The 15,222-nt window shown below is 41.3% G+C and overlaps 1 protein-coding gene across 2 annotated transcripts in view; it reads left to right on the forward strand.

The window, feature by feature from the left end:
- The window catches only part of SLC26A5 (solute carrier family 26 member 5), a 77,278-nt gene extending 66,796 nt beyond the window's left edge, over positions 1–10,482 (forward strand). For both annotated transcript variants that reach the window (XM_073573633.1, XM_073573632.1), the window contains 3 exons: positions 139–363; positions 1,935–1,989; positions 4,728–10,482. In XM_073573633.1, coding sequence (XP_073429734.1) covers positions 139–363; positions 1,935–1,989; positions 4,728–4,903 — 456 coding nt within the window. In that variant the 3' untranslated portion in view covers positions 4,904–10,482. The remainder of the gene's footprint in view (positions 1–138; positions 364–1,934; positions 1,990–4,727) is intronic.
- The last annotated feature ends 4,740 nt before the right edge of the window (positions 10,483–15,222 follow it).

Below are 15,222 nucleotides of genomic sequence, written 5' to 3' on the forward strand. Positions count from 1 at the left end.
GGTCACATGTCACTGGACAACTTATTTGGACAGTGAACCTTGGTGTGGTGGCACAGGAGCGCATCTATTGACTGAGGACAAATTGTACAAGTCCATGCGTTAACAGTTATTAGCCAGTCAGTATTTTGTATTTTTCAGACTAATGATGTAGAGATGGCTGTGAAACATGAACTGATGAATGATGATCCAGCCGCAGACTCAGGAAATGTGAAAAATGGATCAGCTGATAGAAATCTGCACAACTCACCACCTTCTGAAGAGTTAGAGTATTTCATGAATCCAATCATCAACACTCATTCTGTAATTTTGGACTTTACTCCTGTCAACTTTATAGATTCTGTGGGCGTGAAAGCACTAAAATCTGTAAGTTATTTGTATATTAAACTGCTTTTTTTCATTGAAAGTCATGTGTAAGGATGGTTTGCAGCAATCTGAAGAAACTGCTCCTGAGACCTGTATATTAACTGACAGAAAAGCTACATCCTAACCACACATACCTGAGTTGCCAGAGAAGTCTGTGACAGGAGAAGAAACAAATCTCCTCGGCTGACTAAGTACCAAGGTGTTTTTTTTCCTCCAACCTCAGTCCTCTGTGTTCTTTCAGACAAGAAGATATAGTTCATCTCATGTCACAGCCCTTCTCCTCGGTTCATGGAGGTACATGTGTTTACAATATATTGAGACACAGGTCTCAGGCTCAGACTACAATCCATCCTGATACGTGACGAGAAGAGGCTGCCATTTGAATTACATGACTGTGGGCATTGTATCTCAATCTTAGTGACCAAGTGAAATCTTTCAAATCCTACATGTTTCACTTTACAGGGAACCAGAGAAAGAAGAAGTACAAGGTGATAATAGTATAAAAATGGTATATCAATTTTATTAAATAGAAAAACACATATATGAAACATATATTCGGCCCTGGGATCACCTCTCTCATGCCCCTACTACCTTGGTAAGCCTCTCTATCTTTTTTGGCGTTTATGGTGGAAATTCTTTTATCAGACCGCCAGTGGTACTGTCCATACCTATTGGCCACTTTCATAGCTAACGGTGGCATGTATGCAGGGGTGCCTTTCCCTGTCCTGCCTGTAATGTCTTGGTGCACCATGGTTACCCTATTGTGTGATGTTTCATATGTGTTTTTCTATTTAATAAAATTGATATACCATTTTTATACTATTATCACCTTGTACTCTTTCTCTGGTTCTCCTATGTTATTTGCAGTTGGTGTGGCTTGTTTTAAGGGAGACTCACCACTGGGTGGTTCTTTCCTTAGCATTAACATGCCAACTGGGTATGCTATTAACCATGTTTCACTACGCGACAATAACTCTGGAATATTTCAGCATATCCCAGTGATTTTGAGATTGCTTTTTCACGACACATTATATTTTATGATCATGTCAAGTTTAGGTTTATATGTTTTGTGTTTATTTATAAAAATATCAGAAATTTGACAACAAAATTCTAAAAATTAGCAATTTTCAAAATTGGAATGATTATCCCTTTAATCCAAATAGTGCATATGGGTTTACAGTGGAAATTGTGCTATCGGAAAATTTTTTTTATGTGCTATAGACTTTATGGCCTATGCCGTTTATTGAATCCACACTCCACTGGCGTATGTACTCAGATAGTTTTATATTCCTTTCTCCCAAACTGTGCACTTCTAGGAAGACTTTGGGGCAATCAGTGGGGATCTCAGGATACAGGACACTCGCTTATTTGCGGGTCTGATAAATTTGGAGTTTTCTTGAGACTGTTGAGTGCCAATCAACTACTTATATTGTCGATTGCAGCTTGTAAGCAGTGCATTTTGTAATGTTTTTACGGAAATATTTTTTCTGCTGCTGAAACAATACTGTCCCGACATTCCCGTGTTTCCTTTCCTAATATTGTGTTTATCTGTCTTGTCCTCTGTTCTGCAGATAATTGAAGAGTACAAGGAAATTGGTGTTGATCTTTTCTTATCTGGTTGTAATGGTAAGCTATGGATCACAATCATTTCTGAGTACATACATACGTTTTGTGCCAGTTTTTATGCTTGCCTGTATTTAGTGGTGGTCTATTTTTTACCCAATAAGTCACACATAAATGATGAAATCATTTTGATATGATTTCTTTATCCTGAGATTAGTTGTATTAAAGTGGTTTTCCTAAGGTAGTAATTTACCAGTTATCTACAGCATAGGTGACACACATCTGCCTACTGCTAACAGGAGTGCCAAGATGCGACTCTACCCCTTTCTTCTGCATTACACAACTATGTTGAGCAGTTGAAAACTAGTGGTGGTCAAGCATGTGCTGTACTGCTCCATTCATTGTGTATAGAGCTGACTAGAACTGGACAGTAATATACTAGTATATTTTCTTTCAGTCCTAAAGACGAAGTTAGTGGCATGCTCAACACCTGAGTCACTGTTAAAGAGGTTTTCCCACAAACAAAAGTTGATTTTAATCAATAGATTTTGGAATAATAATAATATCGACAATTGGCTGTGTTAAATAAAATGTTGTAAATGTGCCCCTGCTGTGTACTGTGTATTGGCTGTATCTGACCGTGCAGGAACTTGGTCTGATCATACCACAGCTCCTGGGCAGGGGGGAAAGCAAAAAAGTATACAGACAGGACAGCAGGGGATCACAGCTGGTTATTTTTGTGAGGTAAATAATTTCCCTGTTTTTAAACAATGTTTTACCTCAAATAAAAAATCATTTGCTTCTCCCCGTGCCAAGGAGCTGTGGTATGATCACGTCATGTTACTGTACGGTAAGACACAGCCATTACACAGTACACAGCAGGGGCACATTTATAAGATTATCTCAGAACAGGAATATTTTTTGAACACATCCAATTGAAGAACTTATCATTATTCCACGATCTGTTGATTAAAATTAACTTTTTTCATAGGAAAAACCCCTTTAAGTACTCCTCAGTGTGGTCACATGATGTGAAGCAGACAGTGAGACTCTGCTGTAAACATCACATAGGATGCACTGAGACTCTGCTGTATACACAATACACAGGATGCACTGAGACGCTGCTGTACACCTAACACAGGATACATTGAGATTCTGCTCTTTACACCTCACACAGGATGCACTGAGTATCTTCTGTATACATCCCACAGGATGCATTGAGACTCTGCTCTTTACACCTCACACAGGATGCACTGAGACTCTGCTGTATATATCACACAGGATGCACTGAGGCTCTGCTGTATACCTTACATAGAATTCACTGAGATTCTGCTGTATACATCACACAGAATGCACAGAGACTCTGCAGTGTACACCTCACACAGTATGCACTGAGACCCTGCTCTGTACACCTCACACACAGCATGCACTGAGACTCCGCTCTGTACACCTCACACAGGATGCACTGAGACTCCGCTCTGTACACCTCACACAGGATGCACTGAGACTCTGCTCTCTACACCTCACACAGGATGCACTGAGTATCTTCTGTATACATCCCACAGGATGCATTGAGACTCTGCTCTTTACTCCTCACACAGGATGCACTGAGACTCTGCTGTATATATCACACAGGATGCACTGAGGCTCTGCTGTATACATTACATAGCATTCACTGAGATTCTGCTGTATACATCACACAGAATGCACAGAGACTCTGCTGTGTACACCTCACACAGTATGCACTGAGACCCTGCTCTGTACACCTCACACACCTCATGCACTGAGACTCCGCTCTGTGCACCTCACACAGGATGCACTGAGACTCTGCTCTCTACACCTCACCTAGGATGCAGAGACTCTGCTCTGTACACATCACAGAGGATGCAGAGACTCTGCTCTGTACACACAGGATGCACTGAGACTCTGCTGTATATATCACACAGGATGCACTGAGGCTCTGCTGTATACATCACACAGCATATACTGAGACTCTGCTCTGTACACAGCATGCACTGAGACTTTGCCCTGTACACATCACACAGGATGCACTGAGACTCTGCTCTGTACACACCAAACAGCATGCACTGAGACTTCGCTCTGTACACCTCACACAGGATGCACTGAGACTCTGCTCTCTACACCTCACACAGGATGCAGAGACTCTGCTCTGTAAACATCACAGAGGATGCAGACTCTGCTCTGTACACATCACACAGGATGCATTGAGACTCTACTCTGTACACTTCACTCAGGATGCACTGAGACTCTACTCTGTACACATCACACAGGATGCATTGAGACTCTGCTCTGTACACATCACACAGCATGCACTGAGACTCTGATGCGCACATTGGTGGACAGCATCGGAAGAAAGACCAATGTGATGATTCTCTGACATCATGGGAAATGTAGTCTGCATTAGGAGAACCATATCAAAGGCACCTCAACTTAAACAGGAATATATGAAATGCGACACTGATGCATTTTCAGGTGGCTATGCACCCTTAATCATGAACAAGGGTGCGAAGCCACCTGAAACGCATCGATGTTCACAAGTTCGTTGAGCTGGATTTCTCTTGCTAAAAAATTGTCCCTCATGCAGTCATACAGGTTTATCTCCATGGGTGCTGGTGTGTGTCGGTGTAGATGAATGTCCCCAGACAGATTCATACACCGTGCCATTGTTTGAGAGTTCAGAACAATGGAAACAGTTACTATAAGCTTGTGTCCCTGTAGAATTCATGCTGGCTGTGTATGCAAGTAAAGTAATCTTCTGTGCTTTTCTGCTTCTGTCACAGGACTGGTTGTTCAAGATTTGACCAGGTTGAATTTCTTTGATAAATCTATAAGAAGAGATATTCTGTTCCTCAGTATACATGATGCTGTGATCCACTGCAGGTTTAGAGCGTCCTCATGGGCTCTTGCCTCCTCTGAAGAGCAAGTCCTCAGCTCCGACACTCAAAGTCAGATCTAAGCTTTCCTTTCACAAAGGAGAATGGTGCAATAATCCTTTTTAGATGTTGCCTCAGATTTTAATCCACATGTTCAGAATTGAGCTAGAATAAGACGTTGTATCTCCTACCTCCCTCTATCCGTTAGTGCTATTAGCCTCATAGCTGTATCCGAAGGGCTGATCGCTCAATCTTACACACCATGGAATATACACAGAAAAACTGTGTAAGAATAGGGACTCTAACATTAGAGGATAGGCTTCGATGGTGGGTGTGGAAATCACCTTGTTCTTTCTCTTTTAATTTGTTTTCAAAGCATATGTCCTATTTTTAATGTTCTGTACTGTGCCTCTGGTACTACATGTGATTCAAGTCAAGGGCTTTCGGGAGAGGGGACAAAAACTCTTAAATAGCAGAAATACCTTTAACACATGAGCTGCCTTTTTAATACAACCCCAACTCCACTGGGAGCTGCTAAAAGTTTAATGAAACCTGATAATTCTATACTTGAGAATATAAAATACCCCCTGCTTTTTTCTAAATAGGGTAAATCTTTTTAATAATGGTGTAATGTAAGGATCTGTTCACACTGGCATGGTCTTATTTTAACAAGCGCTGTGGCGAATCTGTTCTGACTGTCTCGGTTGTTTTGTGATGAGTCCTGTCTGGTTTCTGGTGTCTCTTTAATGGAGATAGTAGAGCACCATGCTTCACTATACTGGATGTCAGAGCAATCGATCTTGTGAACAGACGCTTATGAAATGTTATTCCATCATTAAAAGTGATTTCTTAATTATTGATGTTGATAATGATGACGTATATAGTTTCACTCTTTTTAACCCGGCAGAAAACTCTAATTAAAAATTAATCTTATAATTGCAAAAAAGTTATTTAGCTATCAAGGTAGTTCAGATAACTTATTTTTTTTTTTAGCATTAATGTTTTATGCCTCAGAGCACTTCAATACTTTATCTCTGTAGGTGACATGGGAAACTACAGGGAGGTTGAGTGTAGCTCAGGAAGTTGGGGTCCTCTAGATCTTAAAGGGGGATTCCTAATTATATGTTTGAGCACCATTCTGATCCTCTTTTCTGGCAGATCCCAGAGTGTGCTAGCTACAGCAATCATCCATGCGTGGCCTTACCTGCACTTCACTAAGCCTAGTACAGTAATGGCAGGAGCTACATACTCCTTATTACAGATTTCTTTTTACCAAAATATATGTCCCATAATGTAATACTACATTGTAATTGGATTCTACCTCTGTGACACAGCCTGTTAATTCTAGTTATATAGGTTCATTCCACTGTGTTCACTGAGCCTTGAGTGCTCTGTCCCTTGTGGGAGCATAGTCTTCCTCCAAAGTTGCACAGATTTGCTAAACAGATGAACAGGTCAGTCCTATTTCAATATTATATTACATAGATGAAGGTCCAACTTATTTATGTCATGATAGTTGTTTTTTTACATTCTACATTATTCCACTAAGGGATGGCCCCTTTTGTCAGAAAAATAGTTTGATAATTCTAAAGTCCCCCTACTGGGACCTATGGAAAATCCAGTACTTGGTGTTCAGCTTCCCTGCAGCACCATTAACGTGGAAATAAAGCTTTACACAGTGGCCATCCCAATGAAAAGGTGGTCTGTGTAATGTGGGTAAAGCCCCCGTTACACACTGCGATATCGCTAGCAATATCGCTGTAAAGTCACCGATTTTGTGACATTGCAGCGATATTGCTAGCGATATCGCTGCATGTGATACTTACCTCCGACCGGCTCCCCCGCTGGTAATCGCTGATCGCGCGAGAAGCTCCTGGACCATTCCTCGTCGGTCACTTTCTGCGGCGCTTCCTGCTGTGATGATGAGCGACGCGTGGAGCCGGGTGGGAGGACGCAGGATCGCCTGGTGTGACAGGTAAGTAGCGATCCCCGTCCCCAGCGATGTCGCTGGTGAGATCTGCCTGTGTGGCAGCTCACTAGCGACCACCTAGCGATGCACTAGCGATCCTGACCACGTCATATCGCTAGTCGGGATCGCTGGTGCATCGCTAGGTGTAACGGTACCCTTAGGACAAGTCACAAGACATGCTCTTTGTAACCACTGTCCACAGTGTCCTCCAGATGAGTCCTGAAAATAGGACCTCTGTGAACTTAGAAGTCCCCAACAGATTATATAATAGTTTCCCACAGTCATAGTTACTGGTTTTATTTACACAAGAGGAAATTCATTTACCTGTTTGTGTAAATGTGTTTTATGCGGCTTCAACCAAGTAACCTGCTTGCCGCCTTGGTGAAGAAGGGAAGGCTGCATTTCTAAGCTTTGACGTGGATCCAACGTTTCTCCTTGCGGAGAGTGACATGTCAAGCCTGACATACCAAGGTGAGGAGACTTTTAAAGCCTTGCAATGCTCCTCTGGAAATAAATGTGCAAATTGTCCTCTTCATCTCTGATGAGAGAATTTGCATAAGTTTTTTCATGAAAGTGGAAACTAAAAGCTAGATGGTCAATATCGGGTATCAGAATGGCTGGGGATTTATTAAGACCAGAATACAGGGCGTTCTCTGTGCTAACACTCTGAATAGTGGCTGTAAACATTTTTTGGAAATCTTGCTAATTTATTGGTAAATTCTGAAATTTGCAGTGGCATCTGATGACAATCTAATCTCCCACCTATATTCCCAGACTAAACTCTGGTATGCCCATGCTATTTCTGTTGTACAGCGGTGGTTAATACTGCACATCCTTAACTGGGTAATTACAATTATGTGATATATTGTTGTACTATATTTTTGGCTCTGAAGTGGCTTTTTTTATTAGTAGAAATGTATCCCAAGATCTACTGCTAATTGATAATTTAGAAAAAAATGACACAAGCCTTAAAACCGCGTGACTGTGACTCTTCTCACCAAAACCGGACACTTTTTCCGTATTTGTGTTACCGCTTTGGAAATAAGAATGTATTCATGTGGCTGAAAATAATGTTGGGGGAAAAAAAAAAACTTGTAAGCTGTATGTATTGATGTGTGCCTGTTACATATGCTAGGGATTATGAGTATATGGTTTGTTACTGGGCAGTTGTTTTTGTAATATATGCAGATAAACCAAATTTAGGTGATCAGCATTATGGGGAAATGCTTTTATTGTGTAAATACTTAGTGGAAATGAAGTTGTTTGATTTGTAGACAGTGAACATATAGAGATATATATATATATATAGATATATATATATATATATATATATATATATATATATATATATATATATATATTTTATATTGCAAACGTATTTTAAAATTGAATATGTTGGGCTACTCCTAAAGGGATATGTGGTTTTCCCTCCTCGTCGGCCTCCACTGCCTCAGTCTTAGGCCTGTTTCACACTTCAGTTTTTTCTAGTCAGTTCAAATCTACCAAAATGGCGGAAAGCGGATCCGTTGGTAACTGAAGTTAACGGATGACAGCGGACCGTTTTTTTGACGGATCCGTTGGCTGAAGAATTTTAAAGGAACCGCAGTCCGGGGACGAGAGAGAGATTTTTTTACCGGCCGCCAGAAATGATTTCAGGGTTAAATTCATTCCTCCGGGCATGCGCAGTACAAAAATGCGGATCCTTCAGCCAAAAAAATGTTACAAGCTCCGTCAGGGCATGTCGGCGGACGCCACAAAATTGGCGGATCCGCAAAAAAACGGATCCGACGGTTGGCCATCCGTCAAGATCCGCCAGTAATGCAAGTCAATGGGAAAAAAACGGATCCGCCAAACAAAATGGCGGATCCGTTTTTTTAGGAAAACGGCGGATCTTGACTGATGGAAAAAAACTGAAGTGTGAAACAGGTCTTAGCTGACAGGATGCAGTGGTGACTGGCTGCTTAGCATAGCTGGTGACTGGTGTCAGCAGTCTAGGCGTCACAATGCTGGGCCTGGGGAGGGTGAGTTAATTATTGAAGCCGAGGCGGAGGAAGAGATAATATCCAGAAAGCTCCTTTTAATTTAAATGTGCATTGATAGTACAGTCAAGTATAAAAAGAGGAATTATATGCAAAGCAGTAGTATTAATTTATTACATGAGCGTGAGGCTTGCAATTTTTTTTGGCTGCATTGTGATCTCAATGTGTGAATTAGTGTATGCTATAAAAATGATTTCCTCTTTTTATACTTGGCTGTACTATCAATTCACATTTATGGCTTTATCTTAGTCAAATTTGTACCAGTGTAACACAAGTTGCTGTAAGAATGAGAAATCCATTGATAAAGTCGCTGATACGCCATACATACATGCCAGGGGGTCACATTAGTGACTGAATCCTAGAATAAAGCGGATTTTGCAGATTTTTTTTCTCCTATGATTGACAGAATTTGCTAGCAATGGATGTGAAGTTGGGAAAATATCTGCATGGAATAAAGAACCTGAAGCGGATGTGAAAGCCACAAAATGTTTTCTATTGCCATAGAATGAACCTGTGGCTAATCCACGGCGAACATTGTGTATTTATTTGCTTATTACAAATCTGCTACATGTAAACCTAGCCGAATCTGTGTGTACATGTTTAACGCTCCTCCTCTGGGAACATATATGGGTTGCTGGATCAATAATGTAAAGACCATCCATCCCCCACCAAAAAAAACAAAAGTGCATCTTATTGGCTTGTGGCATTATATGTGAATATTTAGCACAAGACCTTGTCAGATGTGGATAAAGGAGAAATGCTCTAGAGCACGTGACTTGGTACAAATAACATATACTACCGACAACTATTGTCTATTTAGATGATATTTAAGATAACTTTTTTACTTTTATTTCTATGAAGTTAATTTGGCAGTAGGACCTTTAGAGAGAATATTGATGATTGATATTCTGAAGGGCCTCCCAAAAAGGGACAACATGGGCCTTTTAGCTTTAGCTGCTAGTTGTTAATGCTGCAATTTATTTTTACAATGCTTCTTTAGTTTGCGTGTTCCATGTCATCTTTTTAAGCTAGCCGTTTACTGATCACTATGATTTTGAATGTAAGAGGTGCAGGAATATGGTAGCTAAAGCAAGCAACATATCTTTAAATTATAGACAGTAATCCTCATCTCATCATAAAAAAAAAAAAAAATTGTAATAATGATCCTTATAGGACTACGTCCAGTGCCGCCCTTGTCCGGCTTCTCCATCTTGTTCCAGTTGATTGACAGGTATGACCCCTTGTACACATATGTGAGAGTCCCGTCAATCAACTGGAGTCGGGAGGAGGAAAAAACAGCCGGGGACTACATCAGACTAGTCTGGTCTCTACCCAAGAGTCTGCAGCCAGCTTCTTACAGGGAATGCGTAATCAAAACAAATTTCAGCAATTGATAAAATGTAAATTATTAATGTGTTCTAAAAAAAAGCAACCTTTTTTTAATGGTATAAAATATGAAAAATAATGTAAACATTGGATATTTGCAACTTTTAAACGCTAGGTGGAGCAGCTACTGAAATTTGCCATGAAAATCTAATGTACTGCTAGCTTGCTTTATGACTGCAGTAAAAGTCGGCTCACTCCTTCCTTACGGGCGTTTGCAAAAGGATAACGGAGAATGTAGTTAGGAATCACAGGTCAAAGCCATTGTGATGGTGACGTGGACAGCGTCCGAGGATGACTGGCAGCGCCATTTCTGTTGATACTGCTTGTTGTGTCACAGACTAGGATTAGATACAGGCCTCAGCGGAGCAGTTCACAGCTGAGGCAGCAACAGTGTAGGAGATGTAGTCGGACACAGACCGCACTCTGCTGTGCCCAGGAGCTGCTGTATTTTCAGTGTGTAAGTGTCATGCGCAAACACTTACATATCAACAAATAAAAATGGCAGCCCTTAGCGGCTGCAGAAAAAAAAATGAATAAGTAAATACATGTTAAAGTACATGCCATTTTGTTTTAAAAATTAATTATATAATGTAAAAAGCACTACACATTCCCTTAAAACTATGTATGCTGCAGCATTCCAAAGTAAAATAGACCTGGCTGCAATCATGCAACTTCTCTGCTGCATCCTTCCTGTGGTGTGAGCAGGATATATCTAGTGACCGCTTCCCTTTAACTGACTCGCTTATGGAGTGCCATGTGACCACCTCTATTGCGCTTTCCACTTGCTGGAGGCTTGGATCTACAGACTGAAGTCCACCATATTTGGATCTTTCAACCTTTTTGTGCTGCCGTTTTGTCACGTGTGTGAAGATGCAGTCGTTTTGTGGAACTCTGTTTAAGGTCAAGTTCAGTCAGCTCTACTGAATCTCCGGCCAGTAATGCCCACAAATTGTGTACGCGATTGCGTCAATGTGCTCTTAGTTCAGGTGCTGCCTGTTATTTACATGCACTAGTCTGGTCTGTAAATTGGACCAGAATAATACATGGTGCAAATTTTTCTTCTTTGCAGAAAGTTGGTCTGTGTGGAAAATCAGCCATGTGCACACTTGTTACAAAGAGTCCATATAATACGTACGTGTGAAAAAGCCATAATAGGTGCAATGTGAGAGTCTGATATATTCAGGATTCAAGTTCTCCAGTGTCATGGCCACTGATCGCTTTCTCACTACCACTTTCCATAGTAAGAAAGCTTGCAATCTGTGGTATTTCATTAATGCATTGCTGGCGGCACACCGTAACAGTACTACAGAAGGATTTACCTAGGCTACATCAAAGCGGCACAGTACTCATTCACAGGGCCCAACACAAACTGTAGTATGGAGACACCATGTATATTGTTAGCAGCACAAGCTAGTTTAAGAAAAAGCAGCTAACAATTATTTTTATACTGGCAGAAATAATCGATGAGTATCGTTAATAGTAAATGGACCTTTAGGGACGGGCAGGCGGGTGGGTTTGTCGCTATTGACTGCAGAAAGGACAGCATAAAGCGACTGTTTCCCTTAAAAAAAAAAGCCTCAAATGAGAGGGTGGGCACTACTTCAACCTGTTTTCAGTAAAATATCTTGATGACAATTTTAACAACTTTTATAAACAACCATATGTTCACAATAGAAAATACATCTAATTAAGGATTCTGACGATCTTACAACAATTTCTCCATTACTCAGCAAAACTGCCAAATAGTTACACGTTAAGGGTGTGTGCAGCAGTTTCCAGTTTCTGCTGCGTTGTACAGTACCCTTTTAGCCTATGGAAAATGAAATTCGCAGTGCACACTGTGCAGAATTTTCCGCACGGATTTGCTGCGGTTTCACATCCGCAGCATGTCACTTCTTTGTGCGGATTCTGCTCCATGACAGGTGGCAAACCGCAGGGGAAAACCGCACAAAAACTGCAGGTCTTTTGACCTGCGGTTTTTCTCAAATCTGCGCGGAAAATTCCGCAGAGCAATCCGCAGCGTGAGCACACACCCTAATAATAGTGACAGGTTGTTTTACATGCCCAGTTGTTTTCCGTTTTGCATCTTTTTGTTACATTTCTAAATGATCCGTTCTTACTAGAGGAGTCTCTGATGGTCCGTTATTTCATCCATGACAATTTCAGTTCCACAGAAATGAATGTGTATACCTTTTGTTTGCTTTTATGATCCCAAAAACTACTGGACATGTGAACAGAGCCTTATGTTACATGTAGCCGTAGTGCGTAGAAAATGTAGGTTTTACCAATGTACACTGTAGGTAATGGGAATTTATGATGGGAAAATACTATTGAAGCTCATGCCTTGAAAACATATTTTGGACACAGTTAATAGACAACTGTTCAGAAATATGTGCCTAGGATTGATTCTTTCATAGCGCTGTGGCCAATTATTAATGTATAATACACACTAATATAACATTTATTGTTACATAAAAGGAATACATTCTACATGATTTATTTCTTTATGGGGATCCAAGAGAAAAAGTACACAGAATCTCTCTCCTCCAGAGCGAGGACACTGACTTTAGTGCCATCTAGAGGGAAAGGTTGTCTGGTTTGGCCAATATTCCTAGTTAATTTCCAAGGCTCTTTAACCCCTTAATGACCGCAAATGTCTTTTTACTCACCTGAGATATAGAATACCATCCCCATACAGGTGACAATCCAACAGCTGTCGGCTGTACCCTAGAGCTGACAACTTGCTGCATCAGCCATGATCAGTGTTGGCACCGTCAATATCTGTTTAACCCCTTACATGCTGCTGTCAATAGGGACTACATCATATAAATGGTTAACAGAGTGTGGGGGCTTGCTATTTATACCCATCGGTACCCTGAAATCTTGATTGTGTGGTCATAATTTTATTTCTATAGCGCCAACATATTCCGTAGCACATTATAGAGAGGACTTGCACAGACGATACATTACAGCATACCAATAAACACATAATAATAATCTTTATTTTTATATAGCGCTAACAAATTCCACAGCGCTTTACAGTTTGCACACATTATCATCACTGTCCCGATGGGGCTCACAATCTAAATTCCCTATCAGTATGTCTTTAGAATGTGGGAGGAAACCGGAGTACCCGGAGGAAACCCACGCAAACACGGGGAGAACATACAAACTCCTTGCAGATGTTGTCCTTGGTGGGATTCGAACCTGGGACCCCAGCGCTGCAAGGCTGCAGCGCTAACCACTGAGCCACCGTGCCGCCCCATAGATCATAACAGATACCAAGTGGAATGAGGGTCCTGCTCGCAAGCTTACAGTCTGAGGAAAAAAGGGGAGACAAGAAAGGTGGATGGTAACAATTGCATTCATTGTTCGGACCATTGCCCTGTCTCCATAAAATGTGTGGTTAGAAAAATGTATAACTGACAATTACTTTCTTTCATGTCACCTCAAAATGGTTAATGTTACAAAAGTTGCATACTGAAATTTTGAAATCTAATGTGGATGAACTAGTATTAATGTTTTATATTGTGTTATTTATAATTGGAAGTAATTAGGTCAAAAAAGCTGACTGTCATCGCCTAGGAAAACTTAACTTATTTTCTTCAAAATGGTGTAGATACAGTAGACTTTCCAGGCTAGAAATAAAATCTGCTTAGAAAAGGAGCAGCTCTGCAAATCAAATTTCACAAAATCTTATTCACTTGATGCAGAAAGATTCAGCAGTATAAACTCGCTGGTATTGCAGACTAAAATCTGCAGCAAGGGTTAGTCTGAAACCCAAAAGTAAATTTCAATTAATAAATCTTTAGAAACTTATAACTTTTGTAATGTAAGTGGTGGTAAAATTCCGTACCATTCACTCTGTGCTGCAACTTTGGGTTCCTCTTGTATTACCCACTTCCTGTGACGATTCGTTTCAGAATCCCAGAACAATAAGTTGCAGTATACAGTGAATGTTAGGGAATTTTACCACCACTTACCATGTATAAGCTGAGATTTTCAGCCTATTTTTTTGGCCTGAAAGTCCCCCCCCCCCCTCCTCTAGGCTTATATGCGAGTCATATACCGGGAGGGGGCGTGTCAGACCATTCTCAAAACTCCTGGCACATCTCTGCAGCCCGTGCTTCTCCCTCTGAAGTCTGCGTTCAGCGGTCACGTGGTACCACTCATAAAACGCATGAATATGCGCATATTTGAGTTTAATGAGCGGTACCACGTGACCAGCTGAGTGCAGGAAGCAAACGACTGAGGGAGAAGCAGGGGCTGCCGCTGCAGAGAAGACTGTGCGCCAGGAGGGGGTGAGTATGACGGGGGCAGAGCAATATTCACCTGTCCCGGTTCCATCACCGTGCACCGCTGTGTCGGCAGAGGGCGTGATGACGTAGTCAGTGTGCGCCCTCTTCTGTCACTGCAGAGACCCTGGAGACACAACGGTGGACGGCGATGGAACAGGGACGGGTAAATATCGCCGGTGCTGGGGGCTCAGGACACCAGCACCTGGCCCCCCCCCAGCGACGGAGAGGTGAGTATGTTTTTTTTTTATTGCAGCAGCAAATAAGGGGTATTTATGGAGCATCTTATGGGGCAGCATTAACCCTTGTGCAGCAGCATATGGGGGTTTTATCTATGGAGCATCTTCTTGGACCACCATTAACCCTAGGCTTATACGCGAGTCAATTTTCCCCTTTCTTTGTAGCAAAATTGGGGGGGGGGGGCTTATACATGAGTATATATGGGGTTATTAAATCTTTAAAAACTATTAAATTACATTTACTTTTAGGTTTCAGACTAACCCTTTACACTCTTCTGAAATTCCACATGATACAAACAGTGGCACGTTGACCACCAGAAAAAGTTACCATACTTCATTAGACCCTCTCGTGCCAGAGCCTGTTTTTGCCTTCGTGATCGGGGCAATTTTTTCCACATCTGACCACTGTCACTTTGAGGTCATAACTCTAGAACGCTTCATCGGATCCTGGTGACTGACAGTGTTTTCTCATGA

Source organism: Dendrobates tinctorius, unplaced genomic scaffold, assembly GCF_039654945.1.
Source record: "Dendrobates tinctorius isolate UK_male_01 unplaced genomic scaffold, ASM3965494v1 ptg000035l, whole genome shotgun sequence".
NCBI lineage: Eukaryota > Metazoa > Chordata > Amphibia > Anura > Dendrobatidae > Dendrobates > Dendrobates tinctorius.